Below are 23,408 nucleotides of genomic sequence, written 5' to 3'. Positions count from 1 at the left end.
TGAAGTTGATAAAAGAGTGTACCGGAATAAATTCTGAATATTGGTAACAAAGACAAGTGAATATAGTCAAATGGTAGAGTAGAATATGGAGAGAATTTGGTATTAATACCTATATCTTGAAGAGAACCATCGATACGTCATTTGCCCTCAATGAATCTTTTCGTCTCCCTGTCATATTCGGAAGAGGTAATAGAAGGCTCAATGTCGTCCGTATCGGCGCTCCGGGTCTCATTATGCGCCCCGGACTCCGGAGCACGGGACGGCGCGATGGGCCGGACATGGCTGCAGATATCCACTTACGTGATTTTAAAAAGAACGTGGGGATGGAATACAACTAATCGGAATCGTTGTTACACTACTAGAATTCCAAGCTGATATCTATGTATCCTTTCATCTAAACAGACACATTCTCGAGGGTACGTGAAACATATATGTAAATTGTATTAGCCAGCCTCTGCTTGTAAGCATGATGAGGCATCTGACAATAGCTATGTACGCTTGCTCCCACAGCCACGCCCATGCTCTATCTTTGCTGGACAAGGTATCCCAGCGAATAGAAATTGTTTGCTCTTTGATGTCAGTCCAACCCCGTACATCTTAACATTCGGTTACAGTTCATCAAGCAAGGGTGTGGGTAGTAACGATGTGTCAGTGCTCCCACTAGCGAAGGGAGTGAAGGGCGTGAGAATATCATATCCACCCATTAATATTGGATCGAAGCTTCAGAGATACAGCCATCGATTCAGAGTACATATATCATCAATCACGGTCATCATCGCCAATTTTGCCATCTATAATCTCGTTCTCGATCTCACGACTCTCAGGTCTCTTCCAAAAATCCTCCAGGCATGAGCCACCAAACTTCAGCCACGCCCTGGTCAAGCTGAAAGACAAAATGACAACCATGGAGCCGAACGCCGAATCCAAGCCGAACGCCGAGGCCGAGAGCCGCAAAACTTTCAGCACACTCCTCGCATCGTTAGGCATTCGGCTCTCCGTCTTCACATATTCAAGAGGTGATACAGCTGCAACAGCGGCTGTGGCGGACCCATATATCACTATTCACAATGAACAGTGCATCTCCCAACTTCGCTATACCCTCTGAAATACCCCGGAGACGCAATGGCCGTCCACAGGCCTGCGAGCCCTGTCGCCGGCGCAAGGTCGCGTGTGACCACCGGCTTCCCATTTGCTCGCGGTGTATCCGCAAGAGCACGCCCCAGAGCTGTCGATATCTTATCCAGGGGCAGCTCGTAACGCCGGCTTTACCCTCAGGTGGTAGTAGAAGCCAATCGGCAGAGATGCTCGATGAGCGGCAACCTCGAGAGCCGACGGGACCAAACCCAACTACATTAAGCCCGTCGACACTGGAAGATCTCTCCTCGCCTCCGGATGAAAATGTCGGGTATCTTGGCGCATCGAGCTTCCCGGAATTCTTTCGCGAGACTCAGAAACACCTCGATTATGTAGCTGGTCCTAATCCAAACCATGATGGCCTAACTGGTAAGAACGAAAACAACGTGGCGTCGACCAAGATGGCTCCGGACGCAGCCGCCTTCGAACTCGCCTTTACGGTGCTCCGGACCATCCCAACTAAAGAAGCGGCACAGTTTCTTCTCAGGCGGAATGTGAATCCCAACGATGCCTGGTGTCGCCTTGCTTTGGATCGTCTTCATACATCTCTGTGGACAGCACTGGGCCACTTCCTCGACGGCGAAAGAAGTAATGAAGCAATGTCGCAGCTTGCACTGCTGCTTTTCCAGAACAGCTCCAAGCCCCTTAAAGAAGACTTCCCGGATCCAGACCAGTGGTTTGAGGCCTTTTCTGGCGCCAATTTCCGGTGGGAAGGGCTGGGCATCTTGTTCACGTTTTGGTGCTTTGGATCTGCCTCCCTCATAGAGAACGGCACTGTTGAGCAGCGCAAGTGGCTTGGACATCACAATCGTAAGAACCTCATGCAAGTTTACAGGAATGGTGCCTCAAGAAGCGTTGACCTTTGCCGCCTGACGAGCTGCAACAACACGATGATGGTGTATCTCTTGCACATGCATGGTCTCACCGAGTCACTCATCACTGGTGATACAGGTAAGTGTCCTCGCATCTCGTTCGTCCCAGCAGTGCTCAGGCTATCCCCTGTCTTCTCATGCCTAACGAGTCCTGCCCAGGTGCGGGATTTTGGCGGCAGCATGCAGAGGCCGTCGCCTTGGCCACCTTTCTTGGCCTCCACACAGCTCAACCGAACAACTCGGTACCAGAGGAGTCAGTATCTGTTCAGGTTAAGCGAAGACTCTTCTGTTCCGTCTTCAACATCGATATGGTGGTTTCTACTTTGACTGGCCGGCCTCCGTTAGTCAGTAGCAAGCTTTGCTCGACGCCGTTGCCGCTCGATGTGAGTGACGAATCTTTGCTCAACCTCAAAGTTCGGCCTCACCGGCTGGACAAGGATGGATGGAACATAGAAGGAAAGAATCATCCGGTTACGTTTCTGCGAGCGGCCTATATTATTGCTGGTATAAGGAGTGAAATCCTCGAGATTGTGCTTCAGGCACCTCATGTTCGTACCCAGCATGACTTTGAGTAAGTTGATGCCATTACACTTAGTTTAAGAAACTCTCCACTGACACACCAAAAGTTCTTTGCGGAAACGAGAAATGGATGTTTTCGCTCGATTTCCAACTGGACTGCAATTTAACAACGATGACTTTAGCAATCCCTCCGTCGATGCTCCCACCCTTTACATCAGACTGTTGACGCGACTTGAGCATCTAAGCAACCTGTTCTTCATCGAGCGACTCTCGTATAGAGGGGATAGCTTATACAGCCCTCAAATGCTTGAAATTAGCCTCGAGATGATATCTCTTACCCTCTCCTTCTGGACACAGCAGAATCGTCTCGAAGGCCTGCAAGGCGACTACGAGTGGCTGGTCATGCTACACGCCGCACCTGCAGCAGGTATCCTGTGTATGGAACTCTTGAAACAGCCTTCCGCCACTGAACCACCAACCGTCCCTAAAATCACAAAACCCATGATAATAAAGCAACTCAGTTTACTCATCGGCTTCCTCGAATGGATCGGACCTGGAGCCCCCGGTGCTCATTTGTGTAACAGCATCAAGACGGTCGTCGAGCGAGTGATGGAGCAAGGTCTGAATCCTACGATTCCAAGGCCCGTAACTCAGCAGGAGTTTGACATGACATGGGATACGAGTTTACCAGAAGATATGAACGACTTTAATTTCGGGCTATTAGACACGTTTGACTGGCTGAGGCTTCCGCCAAACACAATTTAGGCTGCTTGGAACTAAAGGCATTGCTCGCTGATTTATTTTCCTTCTTCTTCGATTTTGTCATGTATATTTTCCGCGCTTCGGACTGGGACGTTTGAAGCAATACGTTTTTAATATGGCGGTTTATTTTGTGCGCTTTGGAGCGAATGGGCACTGTGTGCTTGGAACGAGATTGCTAATTGGTGGATTGGAATGAATTGATATAACGAATTGGCAGCACGGATCAGAATGAAATGATATACTGTAAGATGCAGATTCTAAGGCTAGCTAGTATGAATAGATGACTCTCAATGACATGTTGCTCCATTACCACGGCTCAGTTCCATCAATGTTTGTAAAAGTCCCTGTAGGACCATCTTTGTCGAGAGTGGCCAACGCTACAGCCCTCACAGCTCCCTCTTCCACGTCCATGGCAACAGAGAGGTGATTGTTGAATGCTGTTTTGCGAAGCCCAGGACAGCAGCAGTTGATCTTCCACCCTTTCTTCTCAAATAACGTCGAGTAGCATGCACCAATCATGTTTGCAGCCGCTTTGCTGGACTTGTACGGTATAGACGTGTTGTGCTGGTAATATTTCCACGAAGGGTTGAGCGTATTCCCAAAGGAGCCCATCTCCGAGGTAATAAACACAATCCGTGGGACTGAGCCTTGATCGGCAGCCTTTTGTAACAGAGGAATAGCTGCGTCTGTCATCTCCAGGGTGCCAAACACATTCACATCGAACAGTGCAGCCATCTTATCCCTGAGGCTGGGTAAGCCCTCTACTGCATGTCTTCCAATGCCAGCATTGTTGATTAGAACGTCAAGTCTGCCATACTCGCGATCGATTTGCGCAACACAAGCCGCAATTGAGTCGTTTGAAGTAATGTCAACTTCAACTGGAGAAACTGAGCCTGCAAGTTTCTCAATTTTTGATATAGCTTCTACTCCTTTTGAGAGAGCTCGACAGCCAAGAAGGACATGATAGGTGGGTTGCTCCGCCACAAGCTTCTTCACAATTTCATAGCCGATGCCCTGGTTGCCGCCTGTAACGAGCACAACTTGCTTGTCTGCGGGGTTGTCGGCCATTGAAAGTGACTGGACCAGTGTTGCTAGGTTGCGGAATTAAAAAAGGATTGCTTATGTGTAGTTGTCGGCGTGCTGAATAATGATGATGAGAGTGCATGTAAAAAAGATTCCAAAGGATGTGTAGTACAATGCAACTAAAAGAGGCTCTTTACCATGCTCAATACAGGCATGCGTATTGCTCAGCGGCTTTAATCATCGTCACAATGTCTCTGAAGAACCGAAAGCTCACCAGGCTCGCTTGGTATCGGAGTTTATGGTTATGGGCCGGCATAGTCTCGCGCTAAAGTCGCGATCCGCACTGGAATTTTCGGTGTCCGCGCGGGAGAATTAGGCTTAGCACAAGCCAAGAGTTGTCTTATCTATTGCAGAATCAGTGCAAGATGTCGTTGGTAAACTGCTTGTTGAGACACCAGTCGAAGCCTATCCTCAACTAACTACAACTAGCGGGATCTTGCTACGGCAGGGCTACGGTAAGCGCTTATTACTGATCTCGGCAATCCCACTCTGAGGATATGTCAAGCATCATGTCGTTTACGAGTAGGTATAGGCAAATGCGTATGTTCTTTCTTTATATATAGGAGGTAGTTCCCGAATAGCGATGCGAATAAACATCAGTGAATTATTATTACACATACAGCCTTTTTAAAGCACAAGAAGGAAAAGGATATTCAAGAGAACATCCCTATCTTCCAACATTCATCATGACAGACTTTAGCCATCTTGCCGGTCCTTCAGAAGAATGGGCTTCATACATAGCCAAGAACCCTCTGCCCAAGGGGGACGTTATATCAACCGAATTTCGTCGTGCCCACAATCCTCAACGATATGCAGCCAGAGATGCAGCGATGAAGGCTCTCGGCAAGCATCAAGTCACATGGGAAACACGGACTATACCGACCTCAGACAGCCTCGAAATCCCAATTCGAGTCTTTCGCTCTGCCACCCAAAAGGGACACCCCTCCGTCTTAATCTACTACCATGGCGGTGGATTCTTGACAGGCTCCATCTCAACTGAAGATCCTTTTTGCATCTCTTTGGCCCGGGACACCGGGTTTACAGTAATCAGCGTCGGCTATCGTGTGATTCCCGAGTGGAAGGCTCCCACGCAGTTTAACGATGCCTGGGATGCTCGCACTTGGGTGATAAACAATGCGGCGGATTTGGGATTACCACAAGATTTTGATCTGTACGTGGCTGGTACCAGCGCCGGGGGGGTTTCTTGCGGCAAGCGTTGTTCATAGAGAAAGAGAGGTAAGTCGTGTCAATACTTTCGTCTTGTCGCAAACTACATGTACCACACATAGTTAACATCATCTCACAGCTGGGAGAATCATACATCAAAGGCCAATTTCTAGCCGCTCCTTGGCTCGTCCTCACTGAAAACTTTCCCTTTGACCCCAAAGTCGGCGACAAAACTTCACATATCCAATGCCGCGATGCTGATTTTCTCTCGTACCCCCAAATCGAGCAATATCGTGCTCTGATGGGGGAGCCAGAGGAGTATCGTGATAGCTTGCTCTTGAACCCGCTTCTATTTGATGAAAAGAGCAGCATCAAGGATTTGCCTCCTACGCTCGTCATGGTCTGTGGTGATGACGCCCTGCGAGACCAAGGCTTGATCTATCAACAGAAGCTTGATCGTCTTGGGTAAGGCACAACGACGCCCTTGTCGAGTTTACGCAGAAAGGCATTGCTAACTGAGACGTGTTTAGTGTTCCGACAAAATTGAATGCATATGCAGGATATCCTCATGTCTTTTGGATATTCCCAGACCTTGCCATGAGTAAGAAATGGTATCAGGATCTCTTAGAAGGTCTTCAGTGGCTTACTGAGAAACAAGGGCATGTTCGCAACTAGAATAGGCACAAGCAAAGATAGCATATAAATCATAAATATTCATTTCTTCATTCATTTACCATTTCAAGGCATTATCTACAACCGATGGCATTATTTAATAGCCGCTCTGTCCCAGATAAGCAGCCATGACACCACCATGGCTCTGCCAGCCACCCGCATTCGCTGTATCAACAACCTCTGCCACGTCCTTGCCCCTCTCAGACTCAAGCACCATAGTTCGCACATTGTGTGTGCTAACACCATAGCTGTACAGCTTCTGGTTGTCGGCGTAGATGACGGCGTTCTGCTGGCACTCGGCAGAGCAGCCGTCACGGTTAATGCCGTTGAAGAAGACCCAGTATCCACCTCCGTAAACGTTGACGTTGCTTGAGTCGTGGATGTACTGGAAAATAGCCATGCGGCACTGAGCATCGTCGGGAGCGCACCAGCTAAAGTCTGGGTCGCTGTCCAGCAGGGAGCCGGTCCATGGCAGAGGCGTCAGAAGACCAGAGTTGTTTCCTTGCCAGTACGGCGTCTCGCTCTGTTGGAAGCCCAAGAAGACGTTCTGCGCCTTGTAGACGTTGATCTGGTACAGCGAGTTGTGCTCACTGCCAATACCCAGCATCCAGGTTCCCCTGATAGATTCAACAAGGAAACCACCAGCGGTCGAGGGGTTAGCACCGTTGTCATCGTCGAGATCGTGATCGGCACTCCAGCACCAGCTGTTCTCCCAGTATGAAGACGACAGAGTCGTGAGATGAGCACAGACGCGCGCCGCCTTGCAGGTTGCGGGATCGTCGCAGTTAGTCTGAACCTTGGATCCTCGAGCTCCTCCAATACGGAAGTGAGTGTTGAAGAAGCCGACGTCTCCAGCCTTCAAGCCCGCCATGTTCACCTCGACGAGCTCACAGCCGGGAAGAATGTCTGCAACGGTGAAGAGCATGTCGACGAATTGGGCAACGCCGAGCTGGCCAGGCTTTCCGACCTGGACCATGGGAACCGGCTTGTTGGCATTCTTGAACTTGTTGCCAGTGGCGCTAATCTCAGACCAAACCTCTCCGTGGAATCTAGAGTTTTATTAGTCTCTTTTCTTTTACTTTATGGCCAATATTGACTCAATCTCATCCAGAGGACTTCTACTTACCGGCTTCCAGGAGGGACCACAATGGTGTCACTGACAAGGTACGTTCCATGAGGGAAGTAGATAACTTTCTTGCCAGCGGCCTGGTTAATAATCTTCTGAAGGTTCTTGGTACTAATTAACTGCGTCAGTCTAAGTGAACCAGTTGAACAGCTTTGGCCAGCACTTACTCGTCTGTAACACCATCACCGGCAACTGGGAGCCCGTGAACAGACTTGACATTAATCACCTGGTCCACGGAATACTCCTGGAATGTCGGAGGAGTAACGGTGTGGTAGGATCCAGTGATGTCCAGAAGTGCCAGAGGGCGAGATGCAGGGAAGAATTTGCCTTGGGCACGCTGGCCGTTCGAGGGTCCGTAGACGTTGCCCCAGATCCAAGACTGGCCGGCCTTGACAGAGCCCTTGAGAACATTGACTCCTCCAGCGGTGACGGTCTAATAGAAGGCGTTAGTCTCTCTTTCGTTGAAACTGTATGGTATATGAAGATGGACTTACAGAGCCGACAGTCTTGTCCACTTGGACGTTCTCCAGCACCATTGATCCTTGGGCAGTTGGGGAAGCTGCAGCGTTCCACAGAATGCCGACATTCTTGGCTGTCGAGTCGATGAGAGCAAAGAATCCGGTGTTGTTGTTTGTCGTCTCAACGCCAACCTTGCATGACTCAAAGTGCAGGTTCTGGCCAGTTCCCTCAAAGAGCTTGTCAAGCTTCAAGCCAATGTCCTGGTCTACACAAGTCGATTTGTTAGTATAGTCCATGTAGTTGATGCGAAGAACAAGGTAGGTGGCTCACTCTTGAAGGTGATTCCCTTAAAGTGATACTGCTGCTCGTTCATGCGAATGCCAACAGATCCACCCGAGAATACAACGTCGTTGATCATCAGAGGCGAGCCGCCCTGAGGCATGGACAATCCGGTGTGTGCTACACCTCCATTGGGCATGTTGAACAAGACATTGGTAAGCTGCACAGCTTGGCTCACGGCCCAGTTGAGAAGGGTAATGTTGTGAGCAAGGGGCACCTTGGTAGAGTCCAAGACAACGTTCTTCAGTCCAATGTAGAAGTTGATGGTCGAGTCATAGCCGGGGTCATAGCCCAGGTAGAGGAAGGGATCGGTAAAGTCGGGAGAGGCTTGAAGCACCGGTCTGTTGGTGGGATCACCCATAACAACGGTGTCAACGTACGACTGAAGGGGCTTGCTCAGACGGTACGTGCCAGCTGGGATGTAAACAACAGCCGGAGCACCGGTCGTACCCCAAGCACCCGAGCTGCGACTGGCTGTGCCATTGGCATAGTCAAAGGCAGCTTGGATGGCAGCCCAGTCGTCAGTGACACCGTCTCCCTTGGCGCCAAAGTCCGTCTTGACGTTGCGGAAGACTTTCCAGTTCTTGCCATTGGTGATGAAAGGGCTGATGCCGTTGTGCTGGATCTTCTCGTACCAGTAGCCCGAGGAGTGTCTAGCCTCGACGCCTTCAGCTGGTATAGTACTACCAGCTGCAACGGCAGCCAAGCCGAGGAAGAATTGCGTGAATCGCATCTTTCCAGAGGGTCAACAGGTCCCAATGTCTCAATTGGATTGCTGGAAGAGCCGGTTCTCTCCTCTGTAACCACCGAAAGGGCATCTCACGGCCTTTTATAGTTTTGCATGATCATCTCATCATTCGTCCTTTACCCCAGAAGCCCCTGCTGGCAGAATCGGCACACGGCCGGACGGACATTCCACGTCTGGCAACATTTGCAGACCATCACAAGGTCCCAACGTCTGCAAAAGCTCCTCCAATCCATGCCTGCGGGCCACTTGTTTGCGGAGAAGGCCAGCAAAACAAGCATGTCATGGTCGACCCATTCGGCATGTTCGCCTCGACCTGCCACTCCCCTGTCGCTCGAAGTCCGGGGGGATCTCATCTCATCGTTTGTGCCGACAAGGCTAGGCCAACTACCAACCAAGCCCTTCTCAAAGGAAAAACTGACATCTCGGCCCTTTTCCTGCTGGCGTGCGGGGGAAGCTCAAGCTAGCAATGGACGATGCAGGGGAACAACCGCATTATCCCCTGACGCTTCCCCACGCAACGCGGATACTTTTCGCCGTGATCGCAAGGGGTGAACCTGATGTTGTTTTTGATGGGATGCTTTCGGCCGACGGCATAAGTTGCGCCTCACATTTCGCAGCTCTAGAACCTGCGGCTCCCGGATTATTGCCCGCAAATTGAGGGCTCCGCCTTGCCAGCGGTAAGCAAACAATGCACCCCAATTGTTGGAGACCCCACGTATAGAAGCAAGTTGCATGGCACGGTAGCATCGGGAAGCTGATCTTTGCTTTGTAGCATCTCGTGTAGCAACGTTCGAGGCGGTATTTCGTTAAGGTTATCCGAATGCAACACCGCCACAGATGGGAAACGAGAACCACATCGGTCTTGATGCAGATCGAATACGATGTAATATTATGTAGTTGCTCCCTTTTGTGTTGAACTCGCTTTCTTTCAATTCTATATACACAAATACACAAAGCTTTTGAAACTGATGTGGTATGTATCATGATTACACATGATTGTTAATGAATGAATAGTACTGAATACCGAGTTCAACGAAAGTCGGCCAATTGGTCCCCGAAAGACTCAACTCTCAAGGGTCTAGACAAATAAACAAATCGGAAATCGAAACCACTCCATGCCCTTACAAATCTCTTGGTTGTGGTGTGGATACTTCAAAATCTCACTTTGCATGACATCCCAATTTTTTTTCTCCGCCGCCCTCCCCCGATCTCAAAACTTGGCACCACTACCACTACCGGCAAAAGAAGGAATATTATTTCCGTCCTTGCCCTGGATCAAAGGCCTTGCACTAATTGGACTAGCTTCTGCGACAAAAGTTCTACGTCGCCGGGGAATCTCGCCGTGACGTAGTTGTAGTTGTCATCCTCAACGACGAAGCTGTAAGAAAGAAACCATATTAGCCGGAACTGTTACTCGTATTATAACACAACAATTGACCCTCGGCGAAACTCACGGTGATGGCACAATGCTATTCTTGAATTGTTTAGGACTCGCCAGCACTTTTCGCACCTAAATCGTATTGTCGCTCTAGCGTCAGCATTTCATTTTTCGCCTCATGTTTTTGAAACAAGATGGAAGTTTTTGCAAAGAATCTCACCGAGTCTTCGACGTTTTCACTCCCCGCTCCGTACGTCTTGTAATAGTCTCCCAAGAAGAGGCGAGTGCCCCAGAAAGCTAGCTGCTCGAATCGCGCCGGCAGCGCTGTCGTATCACAGTCGCGAATGACACTGCTTCCATCCGGATTCTTGGATTCTGAAAGCACCATGACGCCATGACAAACCGCTCCGACGGCCTTCTTCCCGGGCTTCTTCGTCTTGGGGAAGAAGTCGACTAGCAGCTGGTGAACTCTCTCCGAGTCAATGACTTGCCTCACGGCCTTGTCGTGTCCTCCGGGCAGAAACACGAGATCAAACGCGTCCAGAGTGAATTGCTCATCGGACCATGACAAGGGATTCTTCCATTCCTCTGATTCAGCCATGACGCGATACTTTTTCACGATGGAGGATGATGCCCCCTGTGATTCCGGTTAGATTCCATCCCTGTTGACGCGCTTTCGCAATGGACTCACCAAAAGGCGCTGTGTGAGGCCTTCCAACATCTTGGTGTCGCATTGAGGTGATTTACCTGCCTCAGTCGCGAAACTGACATTGAAGCCCGCCTCCTTGAAAGCTGTGTAAGGTCCACAGGTTTCTAGACGGATGATGAGTCTCTCACCAGCACTGACGCGACGGTACAATCTCAGTCTGCCTACCTGTAGGATCATGGCCATAATCGGCCATCAAGAAGACAATCTTTGCCATTGAAGCGACTTTTTACACCAATCGTATTGAATAAAATCAATGTCCCTGCTCTTGCTCAGCTGCTCAATGGTAACTCTGCAGCATTTGAGACAAGCAGAAGGTGAATACGAATCACGCAACATCGCGACGTCAAAATGAGCTAATGCTGCTCACTACCCTGGAGCTCGAATAAGCCGAGGCATCTCAATCACCGCCATACCTGGGAATGGCACGGTGACATTCTAGCACTGCTACGTTGGAGATGCTCAATATTACTGAACTTCGATAAAGACATTAACTACATTACAGCAATACTAAGAAACTCATCGAAAGAAAAGCACAACACCAAGTACTGGTACATCGTCCATACAAACTGGTACAATTCCGAGCTTCCGTTTTCGTTCATTTCCAACCCATTCTGACCCTCACAATTCCCATTCATAACGTCGTATTTTCATACAAATAAAAAATCCATTATTATTTATTTCTTCTTCTTGTCTTTGCCAGTCAAGGCGTCGGTAACGCCGCCAAGTCCAAGGCCGTCGAGCACCCTGTTCAATCCAAGCGTTCCGAGGAGATTGTCGAGGATTCCGCCGAGACCGAGGCCGCTCAGCTATAACATCATATTAGCATATGGATCGTTTACAACATCGTCAATGGCAGAATAAAAAAAAGTAGATGCTTACCAGTTTGCCAACAAGACCCAGGACGCCGGTCAGCAGCAATCCAACAGCGGCGATGATCTGGAACAAGGGCTCCGACAAGAGACCCCAGAGCGGGTTGAGCTCCTTCTTTGCATGTGGCATGCCCTCAATCTTGCTCTTTGCGTTGTCGATGGTCTGGGTGATGGTGCCAGTGAGCTGTAAATTTACATGTTAGCCGACAATCCTCTTGATAATTAAACCACCTAGAATGGCATGTACTCACCTCCTTGAGCACATCTGCGAGATGATACTCCTCAGGCGAGGCCTCCTTAGTGCCCGCCTTGTGCTTTGCGTTTCGCTGGATGCGGCCGTCGGGATCAAGTCCGCGGATGGTGCCGTTGGTCTCGGTCAAGATCTTGCCTCCCTCTTCAATCAGGGGCTTCACCTCTCTGACCAACTGCTCCTCATCGAGCTCCTCCTTGGGAGTCCTCTCCGCAGTGTTAATCTTATCCGTAATCATCTTGCAGATGGGGCGGATCTTGTCAAGAGACTGCTCGATGCAGCCAGCCAGCTTCGCAGCCAGCTTGCGGTCAGTCTCAGCCTCTTCACGCTTCTTGATGTCCTCCTCGGTATCTTTGGGAATGTCTTCAAGGAGAGCGACGTGTCCGACGGTGTCGCCCTTGTAGTTGACCACATCACCGTCTTCGTCAACCTCCTTACCGGAACAGGCAGAGACGTCGCCGCTGACCAGCTTCGCAATGATGTTTCCTTCTTCGTCAAGGACGTTTCCCTCGCGGTTCACCTTGCGGCCGGCATAGGGGGCCGTCTTCCTCTCCACCTCTTCTGGCTCCCAGCGCTCGGCTTTGCCCAAGACGTTTCCGTTACTATCGATAACGTCTCCATCCTCATCAACTTGACGGCCAAAGAGCTTCTTGGGATCTCCCTCAGTAAGTCTTCCCACGATATCACCGGACGGCGTAACAACCGTGCCATCTTTAGCGATAGTGCAGCCAGACAGCTCGGCGAAGGGACCCTCTTTCATGCCCTCTCGTTCGCCTTCGCTGACAAGTTCAGCCTTGCCAATCACATCGCCGGACTCGCTCAAGACGTTGCCCTCTTTGTCGCACATACGTCCAACCAGGGCTTTAATGTTACCCTCCACGACTCTGCCCCAGATGGCTCCCGAACCGTCAACGACGTTGCCGGCCTTGTTAACTCTCTTGCCCGCCAACGAAGACTTGTCGACCTCAGCTTCGGGTTCAGCCTCGGGTTCGTCCCAGGCCTCTGCTTTGCCAATGACGTTTCCTCGCCGGTCCACGATATCGCCATCTTCGTCGACGTGGCTGCCCTTGAGACGCTTCGGGTCGCCCTCGACGACGACGCCAACCTGCTTGCCATCGGACGTGATACGACCGTCCGCCTCCACGATGGCATCGGGGAAGTTTTCGAATGGAGCAAAGTCCTTTTCGTCGCCACGCTCATCGTGAGACAATGGTTTGGCTTTGCCAATAATCTTGCCCGAGTCGTTCCAGATGTTTCCGTCCTCGTCTGCTCTTTTGCCGATGAGCTGCTTGGCGTCACCCTCAATTAGACGACCGATAATGTCACCGTCCTTGTTGACGAGATTGCCAGCTTTGTTGACCTTGGTTCCTTTGAGCTCTGAGAAGTCAAGCTCTTCTTCTTCCTCCTTGTCTTTGGCAAGATCCTCGCCTTCTTCCGCCTTGTCTTTGCCAAGGTCCTCGCCTTCCTCCACCTTGTCCCTGGCAAGTTCTTCACCTTCCTCAACAGCTTCGCCCTCTTTGAAGGCGGCTGAGGTTTCATCAGGCTTCTCTTGCAAGTCGCCAGAGGTCTCTTTGTCAAGGCTTTCGTCTTCCATTGGCTTGGGAGCTTCCTCCTGAAGCTTGTCTGGTTCGACATCTGCATCCTTGTCTAAGCCCTTGCCCATCTCTTCTTTGGCATCTTCCGACTTGTCTTCCATTGAGATGGGTTCTTCGTCTTGCTTTCCGGGAGCCTTTTCTTCGAGTGACTTCTCTTGTCCCTCCACCTCTTCTTGTGGCTGCTTGTTGTCATCTTGATTCATCTGGATCGAGGAATCAGTGGGTGTGCTCTGTTCATCGTCGCTGGGCTTCTGCATCCTACTAACCAGGTCCATTCCTTGGGAAACGGGCTTTTGGAGGTTGCCAGCTGTCTGATAGGCCGACTTGCCCTTTCCCATCAGGTCCCAGCCCTTTTCGTCCTTCTGGTCCTTCTGGTCCTTCTGGTCCTTCTGGTCCTTCTCAGTAGGTTCGGTTGTGTACTCGCCGCCCTCCTCCTCGGTGTCGTTGAGGGTAGCCTTGGCGAGAACATTTCCTGATGAATCTAGGATATCTCCTGAAGCTGTGACTGCATTTCCCACGAGCTGGCCAGGGTCTCCCGACTCGGTAAGCTTTCCAATGGACTTTCCAGACCGGTCCAGGATATCTCCCGAGTCGGTCACGACGCCAGCGGCAGACCGAGGGACAGATCGCATGTCAACTATTTGTGAAGCCTGTTAGACATATGGTTGCAAAATGACAGTAAGCCAATGAAGATGTATTGTAACCAACCTGGGTTGTCCTGCTCCTGACGAGGGCTCTCCTTGACCTGCCAACCTCCCTGAACAGCGACTGGTTTTGGGAACGGCATTTTCGATTCAACTCTCCGATTCAGATTCAAAAATGATTGGTTAATTTAAAATTGAGGTTCTGCAATTGAATAGCATTTACGTGGAAAGAGGTATTAGTTTGTAATTAGCTTAATTGGACATTAAATCTTTCTTGTCATATGGGCATATATATATATATATATTCACATGAAAGCTGATGGGAAAATAAAGTTGCGGCCTTTCATCATACACTTCCAGCAGGCTACAGAAACACATGCTTGACTGCCATAGCAACATCTCCCATTCTTTGACAGCGTCACCGCAACAATCTATGATCTCGATGAATGGCCCATGTCATGCAACATGTCCAACTCAGCATGACGCACATGTCAGGCCCCAATTACGTCTTTTCAACATGGATAGACCCGATGAAAGGCATCGTGGCTGAACATAGGACATGTCTAAACACGTTTAGCAAGGGGGATATCATATCACCATGATATCAGACAAAGCCATCAGCCCGCCTTTCGAGCTCTCCCACAGGATGGGAAGCTCCTTGGAGCTCATAGTAGCGCGGGCTCGAAGCAGGGATGTCCTCGCCAGACGGGCCCCGAAGAGACGATCTTGTCATCGTCGGCAAGCCACACTCGCCACAACCTAACTGTATGGGTGTCGTATTCATTTATCATGTGGCGTTGAGTTTCTCACGTTCAAACAGGTTTCCATGGGGAGTCTGGATAGAAGAAGTGTGGCAGTGAAAATAATGCACCCCTTGATTATGTAGTTGCTGCACTGTAGGAGGATAATTGAAGATTTGCTGTTAAAAGGTTGGTTATGACGAGTGGACTGTAATTCACAAGCTTTGAAGATGTGAGGATCTCGGAAACCATGTGCAATCAATCATTAATAGCCTCTAAAAGTTAGTTTATTGTATAATAGTACTATAGCATCGTAGATTGATGCTATTGCCAGATTGACAGCATAACAACGCCAACCAAACGCCTGAGTTGTGTGCCTACCCACGACCTTGATATATACCGAAAGCAGCAGCTATCTAAGTAAACTTTTCATTTTTCATTTTTGAAAATGGTGGGTATCTTGATAATGAGCTGAATGCCGTCGTGTGTTGATTTGACATCCAGATACACCTCCGATGGGCTTGGTGTTGCAGCATTCGCCTTTCCTCCCGCATCCTGCGACGACTTGCCCTGGTCCGTACTCTGCTGTCCAGAAGTCTCTCCCTCTCCCGTAGAAGGCTTATTCATCTTTCCAACAATGTCGCCATTCTTGTTGTAGATGTTGCCGGCCCCGTCAATCTTCAGCCCGCCCTCCAGGTCGCTCAGAGTCGGCCTCGTGTGGTTCTCTGACACATAACCCACCACCTCCCCGGTGATGTCTAAGATCTCGCCGGACTCAGACACAGGCCGTCCCACCATGGAGGGCAGATCGCCTTCCGCGGACCCCAGCACGGTACCATCCCAGTCCAGAATGTTGCCGAATTCATCGACAAACTTGCCCACCAGGCCCTGGGCGCGGGACGCCAGCGGCTCGTCTCGCTCAATAGGCTGTATCCTGGGGATTTTGATGTCCGGGTTTTTAGGTTTGGTGTTGTTACTGCTACTGCTACTGCTATTCTGCGACTCTTCCTTTTTGTCTTCTGGTCGAGGTAGCATGACGAGTCTGTGGCTAGACGAAGGTCGTCGTTCCTGTCGATCTCTGTCGCACGACGGCAACTGCGGGCTCTTGGGGGGTGACTGCATATGTGGCATCGGGACAGAAATAGCAAAAGCAGTAAGTCGTGCAAAGAAGGATTTGGGTATGACAGTGAAGATTTCGCGTTTACAAGCGCGTTAACAAAGAGCCAAGCTCAACATTGATGTAATGCCGCTTCTGGATACCAGCATCAGGCTTCAGCAGCTGAATCTATTCCACACTCACCATTGTCAGAAATAAGGAGCAAATGCGTCATCATGTGCGAAAAACACACACACTTGCCTTGTGGATGATGACATGGCCGTACATCATCCCGCATGCCGATCCCTCCCCGTAATAAGACGGGCCTACTTTATACCACTTACAGGGGTTTCTCCACGAATTGCGTATGGTGTCCATGCATGTGCCATGAATTTCCAACTTCATGTGCAGAATTGCTCCACGTTGCTTAATTAATTCCCAGCTGCAGGATCCACTTTGGAATGATACTTGTTTCTGCAGCCTCAGTTCAAGCTTATGGACCTTTTATTCCGCCTCAGCTGTTTAGTTTCCGGCAACAACTCCCGAATATCGACAAAGTCAACAGCCACATGACAGCCATTGCCCGAGACAATGGAATGTGGCGCCAAAGTGTGGCTTGATCAGTGTCACGTTTCGATGAACTCATGCCGTGAAACTGTGGCTCGTGACACTGTGGCTGATGCCTCGCTGTGGCTGGACTTGTCGTAACCTCTTCATCAAATTCCATGTAAAGTAGGCAGAACTACTAGGTAGAAATCTCATCTGAGGCCATACAGCCATTCATTGTAGAGTTCATGTACTGTATAGTATTAAACCAAGAGACACTGGAGCAGAGGCTCTGCTCGCATCTCCATTCTTTATGCAGCAATACATACGTGAGACAATCGTAATAGTCCACCGTCAAAACAGGGCAACATTCATCCTCCCGCGCTATAATTGGTTCACTCCCACACACTAAATGCAAATAAGCCTCATCCATTCTCATGACCCCTGCGGATCTCATCCCCGACCCTCCCAAAAATACAAAGGAAAAAACACAAGAGGCTTCTGTGCCAGAAGAAGACAAAAAATAAACGTAAGGATGTAAAAAAAATCATCCACCAAAATTTAGGTCGTAAGACGTCGGGAGCGATCAAGGGCTCTCGCTATAGGCAGCAAAGCGCCCAGCCCGGTAATTGTCGAAACGTGATTCGTTGTCTTCTCAGTTCCTGGTGATGTGAACACGAGCGCAACGTCATTAGCCGATTCGTCCAGTATTTTATTTTTCTCTGGTGGTCATAATTTTTTAAGCCTCATAACTAGCCAGTCCTGAAGAGATGCGGGTGCCGCATTTGTAAGAAAATGTGATACCCAGGGGGACGGATGTAGATGATGGGACAGTTGGCTGGGCTAGGGGAAGGGAAAGGCAGAAGAGAAAAAGAAGAAAAGGGGGAATGGGTTTGACTTACAACAACGCCAGCTCCAAATCACCGTGAATCTTGGCCTTGAGCTGAATCTCAATGTCCAAGTTCAGATCCAGCCGCAACCTCAGCGTGTCGCTCTTCCCGCCGTCGCCGCCGCCCTTCTGGTCGACGGCATTGTTCGTGACGCTGCCCAGCGTGTTCGTCACGCCTCCCAGCACTCCGCCTGCTGTCTGTCCAACCTGTCCCAGCTCGCCGCCCACGGGCAGCTGGTCCAGAGGTCCGTTCTGTTGCTTCTGCTGGGGGCGACGCTGTGTTCGTTGCATTTGTCTTCGCTCGCGGCGGGGAGGCACTGATTCGGGGGCAGAGTCGGAGCCATAATCCTCTGCCGAGTCGGTGCGCTCCTTTTCCATCGATTGACTTGACATGTTTGCTGTGGTTGTTGGTGTTGTTGATGGCTTATATCCTCAATGAGAATCGGGTGAGAGTGAGATGAGATGCAATGAGATGGATGAGATTCGTTTAAGTTGAAAGAGAAAAAGAAGCACTTGAAGGTAAATAGAGAAGACAAGTTTTTAGTCTGTTATCGACAAGTATGAGCAGCTTTTTTCTTTTTGCTATTTGGTCTTTCTACTCTATCCAAGCATCCCACCATCCAATGCCCCCGGAGCATCATAATGATATACCCATCAAATCTCCACCCCCCCCCCCCCCCCCCGATCGTCAGCCTTGCCCAGTTTTCCCTCTTCAACCCTGATTCTCTCCATCATATCCATTTCTTTCTTAATTTGTTTTCATTTACACACGCCTCACCTCTACATTACCCCTATGAAGTCATCATGAGGTAATCGCTCGTGGTTGATTTCCCTCCTGCATGACCCTTTTCCATATTATGTACGGACATGGATTAGCATCCTTGCTAAATATTATGGGACTCTCGGCCGTTTTTCCCGAGACGACGACCCCGACGCTTGTTCACTCAGCAGCCACCTCATCGAGATGAAGCAACCAAAACCCCTGTCCACACATTATGCCATCAAGGAACACGCTCCGGCTTTTTACTTTTTTTTTTTCACACTTTTTTTTTAGTCATTCATTAGGTCCTGAGTTACTTCTAGTCTCTCACATACTTGCTGTCCATGCCCAGTAACGTCCTCCTCCTCAGCCTCAGCGGCTTGCACTCCTCCTCACTCGTGGCTAGTATCTCGCTATCCGGATCCCAGTACACCACCCACCGCGATCTCCCGTTGTCGTCTCGCTCCAGCTTCGCCACAAAGCACTCGTCTTTTCCTTGCACGGTCAAGAAGGACTCGTCCTCGCTCCATCCCCAGGGCCCAATGACGTGGCCAAGGGTATCTTTGCGTCCGCCATACTCCACCGCGTGCGTGTCCTTGTTGATGTACATCCAGTTGAGCATCGGCGGATCGTCAGAGATGGTGGTTACTAACCCCAGGTGCTTCTCCTCGCTGGGGTACGTGAAGTAGTAGCCGCAAAAGGCGTACCCAGGAAACTCGGTGTCCAGCGGGATATTGACGTTCAACTGTGTTCTCAGTCAGCCATGCCGTCAGTCAGCCGCTAAGGGGAAGGAAACCTGTCTGCGTGGCCCTACAATACCTTTCCATCTTTCAGCACACAGAAATCCGTCTCGTAGTCTTCCCCCTCGTCCCCTTCTTCGACAACTGCCGTCAAGCGAAACTTTTCCTTTTCCTTATTCGCTGCGTTGGCCTTCTTCTGAGCGCTGATGGCTTGGCCCACACCCGTGACGGTGGGAATCGCCGTGATGGCAAGAAGCCCAATGACCATTGTTGTAGTCGGCCGTGTACTGTAGCTTTAGCATGAAACAAACAATATCCCCGGGGGAGACTCCCGTAGAATGACGTTTTATTATGGACGGACCGTGTGAGTTTCGTCTCCCATGTTTGTATACTTCGTATATGCTTGTTTCCATATGACCCCATATCCCCCATGAGAGGGGGCCTTGCATGAGGCGATCGAGATCCCGCGGCGTAACTGTGGGGGGGGCTAGAAGCTCCATCCTGGTCACAGTTTCCGGGATAAGCCCATCCGATGACTTCACCAAGCATGAATTTGACGCCCATGGCGTGAGTCTTGGGACTTTTTACAGATGACAGCCAGCCTCTCCCAGGTTTTGGATTGTGTGTGATCATAAAGTTGGCACGTCATGGGCGCCACCAAAATGACAGGGGGGGAGTGAGAAAAGCTATGCGACTCCTTAGACCATGTCGTCCAGGTTTTATTATGTTGTTTTTTAGCTTCGACAAAGGAGAACGAGACACATCGCTGTTGCGTCACTCGATATCAAGACAAATCTGGAGTGGGACCTTGATCCAAATTGTTGCTCTTGAGCCACAAAAGCCCAGCCGTCGCGGACCTACGCCTCATTATCGACATACAGAAAGAGTTGAATAACTCCAAGACGACAATATCTTACGTTTCCCAAATCCCCAATTGAACAAAAGTCTCAATTTGCTTGCTGTTTGCTCTATACTCTCTTGGCTTCTACACTATTTGATCACAACACGAACCCTCTAAAACCCACCAACCATGTCTACAGATGAGGTTTGTTTCCAGACAACGCACGAAGTCCGTGCATGTTAGTGAATGAGCCATATCAACCTAACATTTCTTCAGAAACCCCAGGACCTGGACACTAGCTCCCCGACTAGAGAAGAGCCGGAACACCAGGAACCAGAACAGCAAGAGCCCGAGCGTCAGGAACCCGAGCGCCAGCAGTCTGAGCGTCAGGAACCACAACGTCAGCAGTCCGAGCGTCAGGAGCCAGAGCCTCAACAGCAACAGCAACAGCAACAGCAACAGGAGGACAACGAGGATGAGGATGCCGGCGACAACTCCGACAACGCATCGGAGCAGGAGCAGCAGCAAAACGGTCAGCAGCAAAAGGGCAAAGTAGGCGAGCTCAGCGAAGACAACTCCGACGACCAGGAGTCCAACGAACCCAAGACACCCCCTCAGCAAGAACGCCGCCGCCGAACAAGCGGCAGCCGCGAAAAGGCCCAGACCGAGACAAAGACCCAGTCTCGCCGGAGGAGAAGGGCCCCCTTCCAGCGCCAGGTAGAAGACCAGTATGACGAGAGAGACCAGGAAATGGTGCCGCACCAGCAGCGCGACCAGCAGCAGCAACAGATGTATCAGCCGCACCAGCAGCAGCAGATGTATCAACAGCAACAGATGCAGCAGCAGCAGATGCAGCAGCAACAAATGCAGCCGCAGAAGAAGGATGACGGGAAGAACCCGCTCAAGCTGCGGCTCGACCTAAATCTAGATATCCAGATTGAGTTGAAGGCAAAGATCCACGGAGACTTGACACTGGCTTTACTGTAAGAGATTTCCCCCCGTTGACCGAGATATATATCGGACATTGCTAACGATAAACGCCGACAGTGATATGGACTAAGTGATTGGATTGCGACGAATTTGATATGATATGGCGGCGTGTTTCTTTTAGTTGAAATCATACCACACCTTTGGTGAGGTGTTGACGTTTTCTCTCATATTGTTTTCTGCGTTTGTTCCTCGTCTAGTGTAATGATTGATGCCCTCCTCAGGGCGTGTCGTTTGTCATGTACATATACATGTGTATCGGTTTCATTATCATTAATATTACGTGAAAATCTTATACGCTGCTTCCTGAGCAGATGCCTATCCGAAAATCCGATTCCACACGGATTTGTACCATACATTGTGTTTTACCCCGTGTTCTATCCGTCCCACCTCGTCGACTAGCGGCATGCACCCAAAGGCGTCGGCAAACACGTTGAGACACTTGCTGCGCGCTTCCATGTGGCCTGGATGTCTGCTGATTCCCCCTGAAGGGTCCAGGTTGACATACTGACCGCTCGCGCGGACTAAAAGAGGCCCTGAGCCAGTCAACATTGAGGCAACAAAGTTGAGGCCAATGTCCTCGCAGTTGAAGGCTTCATCGACATAATTGCGGATCTTGGTGGCGGCAGGGTCATCGGAAAAGTAATAGTCGAGAAATGCTATGTGTGTGAATGCTAAATTGGTCAAGATGAGAGCATAGACATCTTGGTGTTCCTTTTGGGAGCAAAAGTTGTAGTCCCATTGGCCAGAGGGAAGAGCCGAAGCGCAGCGCGCCAGAGCGCCGGTCATTCTGTCCCTGCCAAAGTTTCGCCACATCTGGAAAACGAATTCGAGATCGTCGGGCCGGTAGTAGACGTCGTCGTCTGAAAGGAGAATGGCCTTGGTCTTGTATTTGGGATCGGGCCAAAGCTTCTCGTTTAGACTATCGCGGGTTGGCTTGCGGTACCGCACAACGACACCGTACTCGGAAACGAAGCTGTCGGGCTCTTTTTCATCAAAGTTGTTCCAAATGACGACGATTTCGTGCAGCGACGGGATCTTGGTGGATAGAAGAGTGTTGAGGGTTCGATGGAGTTCCCTCGGGCGATGGAACGTTGACATGGCAATTCTATAGGATTCATCATTAGTATCATTCTATATTCACAACCATAGATCATCAACCCTGCACATACGTAAACTTGTCATCCATCAGCCCGCCAAACTTGGTTTCAGCTGCCTCCCGCCATGATTCCAACGGGTAGGTGATGTTGGCATCTGTGCGGTCGCTGCAGCGAGGGTATCCGGTCCCCGACGCCTCAGACACTAGCTTCGAATGCCCAATAGCTTTCAGATCTGACGCAGGATTGACCAGCAGCACGATGGTGACGATGGTGAGAATCAGCGCGGACAAGATGGTTGTGCTTCTCCTGAACCGGGGCGCCTGCAGCCAGCTGAGGCACGACGTCATGGAGGCGAGCATCTGTGGCCGGTGGATTTCCTTTTCCTGCTCTTCAGGGCGGTCGAGATTCAGCTGCTGTCACGGGCGACTCTGCAGCTGCAAACATATGCAAATCGACTGATACCAGCATCTTGAAGGAAGCTTTTTGCAGCTTTTGGCTTGTGATGGCCAGCAAAGACACTGGCCGAGGGGGGTCACGTGCCACGGAAGGGAACATTGGAAAAGGGAACTCAGGGAACTAGCACCTGCACGGAGTCTAAGATGCCGTAGCGCCAATTGCGGCCGACGCAGCGATCCAGAATGACGTAACCCGGCACTCTTGGCCAGCTTAGCTCAGCGCCGTGCAAATAGCAGCTCACGTGCCCGCGAGACTGTATTACATGTGACTTTTTTTGATTGATTATCAACACTGCAGCGAATTGCCTCTCGATTCGAGCCGAAGACTCCGTAATTCAGGTCTGGCCATGAGGTTGAAGCACATCGCCTGATGCCACGTTGAGCGGAGCTGCCCGGCCGAGGCAACTTTATTTTCTATCCCACTCAACCACTGACCGGCCTGCTGGGCCCTTCCCGCGGACTCTATGTATGGTTCTAGAATAAATCGGGTCTGGATACCTCGGATCCGTGCTCAGGGCCGTTGAAAATTATCCCTCAACGCGTATCTGGAAGTCCGCGTGTCCTGTATTACTCTACTTTAATTTCAACGTACGGATAGATAAGCAGGCTATTTTTGTTGGTATGAACTGTGCTGCTGGACTGTAGCAAGTTGTTTTGTTTGCCGCCGATGATCCGCTGATATAAGCGGAAGGGAGGCGGCTCCTAATACAAGACTACGGAGTGCTACTTACCTAGTGGGATCATACCATGCCGTGGACACGGACAAGTCCGTTTTCTGTGATTTTCCTCGTTCTCCGTTGTTCGAACTTGTCCGTGGCTTCCACAACCCAGATCTGGAATCAGGACTACCAGAAGTGGAACCAGAACGAGAACTAGAACTAGAGCTGATATTACACGGAAACATTTTTCCTCTGTGATTGATAGTCGG

At 50.3% G+C, this 23,408-nt stretch overlaps 11 protein-coding genes across 11 annotated transcripts; 3 read left to right on the top strand and 8 right to left on the bottom strand.

Annotated features, from left to right (window-relative positions):
• Positions 1–1,067: 1,067 nt before the first annotated feature.
• On the top strand, positions 1,068–3,290 carry M431DRAFT_495619 (hypothetical protein; the record flags this gene model as incomplete). The annotated part of the gene is made up of 3 exons (XM_024917386.1): positions 1,068–2,085; positions 2,166–2,577; positions 2,633–3,290. The coding sequence occupies 3 exons, from the start codon at positions 1,068–1,070 to the stop codon at positions 3,288–3,290; spliced, it is 2,088 nt and encodes a 695-aa protein (XP_024773330.1).
• A 303-nt stretch (positions 3,291–3,593) lies between these two features.
• Positions 3,594–4,355, bottom strand: M431DRAFT_87615 (hypothetical protein; the record flags this gene model as incomplete). Its single annotated transcript, XM_024923817.1, has 1 exon — positions 3,594–4,355. The coding sequence occupies one exon, from the start codon at positions 4,353–4,355 to the stop codon at positions 3,594–3,596; it is 762 nt and encodes a 253-aa protein (XP_024773329.1).
• An 845-nt stretch (positions 4,356–5,200) lies between these two features.
• On the top strand, positions 5,201–6,212 carry M431DRAFT_495617 (hypothetical protein; the record flags this gene model as incomplete). Its single annotated transcript, XM_024917385.1, has 3 exons — positions 5,201–5,569; positions 5,677–6,002; positions 6,068–6,212. The coding sequence occupies 3 exons, from the start codon at positions 5,201–5,203 to the stop codon at positions 6,210–6,212; spliced, it is 840 nt and encodes a 279-aa protein (XP_024773328.1).
• Positions 6,213–6,306: 94 nt separating this feature from the next.
• M431DRAFT_495616 (glycoside hydrolase family 55 protein) lies at positions 6,307–8,866 on the bottom strand (the record flags this gene model as incomplete). The annotated part of the gene is made up of 5 exons (XM_024917384.1): positions 6,307–7,258; positions 7,336–7,446; positions 7,503–7,768; positions 7,830–8,059; positions 8,125–8,866. The coding sequence occupies 5 exons, from the start codon at positions 8,864–8,866 to the stop codon at positions 6,307–6,309; spliced, it is 2,301 nt and encodes a 766-aa protein (XP_024773327.1).
• Positions 8,867–10,156: 1,290 nt separating this feature from the next.
• M431DRAFT_87811 (hypothetical protein) lies at positions 10,157–11,182 on the bottom strand (the record flags this gene model as incomplete). Its single annotated transcript, XM_024923836.1, has 5 exons — positions 10,157–10,259; positions 10,336–10,391; positions 10,480–10,896; positions 10,951–11,072; positions 11,134–11,182. 5 exons carry the CDS (start codon positions 11,180–11,182, stop codon positions 10,157–10,159), a joined length of 747 nt encoding a protein of 248 aa, XP_024773326.1.
• Positions 11,183–11,642: 460 nt separating this feature from the next.
• Positions 11,643–14,020, bottom strand: M431DRAFT_495614 (hypothetical protein; the record flags this gene model as incomplete). The annotated part of the gene is made up of 3 exons (XM_024917383.1): positions 11,643–11,774; positions 11,848–12,021; positions 12,089–14,020. The coding sequence occupies 3 exons, from the start codon at positions 14,018–14,020 to the stop codon at positions 11,643–11,645; spliced, it is 2,238 nt and encodes a 745-aa protein (XP_024773325.1).
• Positions 14,021–15,510: 1,490 nt separating this feature from the next.
• On the bottom strand, positions 15,511–16,023 carry M431DRAFT_63966 (hypothetical protein; the record flags this gene model as incomplete). The annotated part of the gene is made up of 1 exon (XM_024921650.1): positions 15,511–16,023. A coding segment is annotated over one exon (513 nt), but the record flags the coding sequence as incomplete, so codon positions are not given.
• Positions 16,024–17,606: 1,583 nt separating this feature from the next.
• M431DRAFT_5949 (hypothetical protein) lies at positions 17,607–17,990 on the bottom strand (the record flags this gene model as incomplete). Its single annotated transcript, XM_024921541.1, has 1 exon — positions 17,607–17,990. One exon carries the CDS (start codon positions 17,988–17,990, stop codon positions 17,607–17,609), a length of 384 nt encoding a protein of 127 aa, XP_024773323.1.
• A 686-nt stretch (positions 17,991–18,676) lies between these two features.
• On the bottom strand, positions 18,677–19,365 carry M431DRAFT_88018 (hypothetical protein; the record flags this gene model as incomplete). Its single annotated transcript, XM_024923860.1, has 2 exons — positions 18,677–19,102; positions 19,177–19,365. The coding sequence occupies 2 exons, from the start codon at positions 19,363–19,365 to the stop codon at positions 18,677–18,679; spliced, it is 615 nt and encodes a 204-aa protein (XP_024773322.1).
• Positions 19,366–20,048: 683 nt separating this feature from the next.
• On the top strand, positions 20,049–21,076 carry M431DRAFT_508745 (hypothetical protein). Its single transcript, XM_024919161.1, has 3 exons — positions 20,049–20,142; positions 20,215–20,921; positions 20,986–21,076. The coding sequence occupies exons 1-3, from the start codon at positions 20,128–20,130 to the stop codon at positions 20,996–20,998; spliced, it is 735 nt and encodes a 244-aa protein (XP_024773321.1). The 5' UTR covers positions 20,049–20,127; the 3' UTR covers positions 20,999–21,076.
• A 167-nt stretch (positions 21,077–21,243) lies between these two features.
• On the bottom strand, positions 21,244–22,372 carry M431DRAFT_86853 (glycosyltransferase family 64 protein; the record flags this gene model as incomplete). Its single annotated transcript, XM_024923725.1, has 2 exons — positions 21,244–22,033; positions 22,098–22,372. 2 exons carry the CDS (start codon positions 22,370–22,372, stop codon positions 21,244–21,246), a joined length of 1,065 nt encoding a protein of 354 aa, XP_024773320.1.
• Between the last annotated feature and the right edge of the window lie 1,036 nt (positions 22,373–23,408).

This window comes from Trichoderma harzianum (assembly GCF_003025095.1).
Source record: "Trichoderma harzianum CBS 226.95 unplaced genomic scaffold M431scaffold_7, whole genome shotgun sequence".
Classification (NCBI taxonomy): domain Eukaryota; kingdom Fungi; phylum Ascomycota; class Sordariomycetes; order Hypocreales; family Hypocreaceae; genus Trichoderma; species Trichoderma harzianum.
This window is presented reverse-complemented; position numbering and strand designations above follow the sequence as displayed.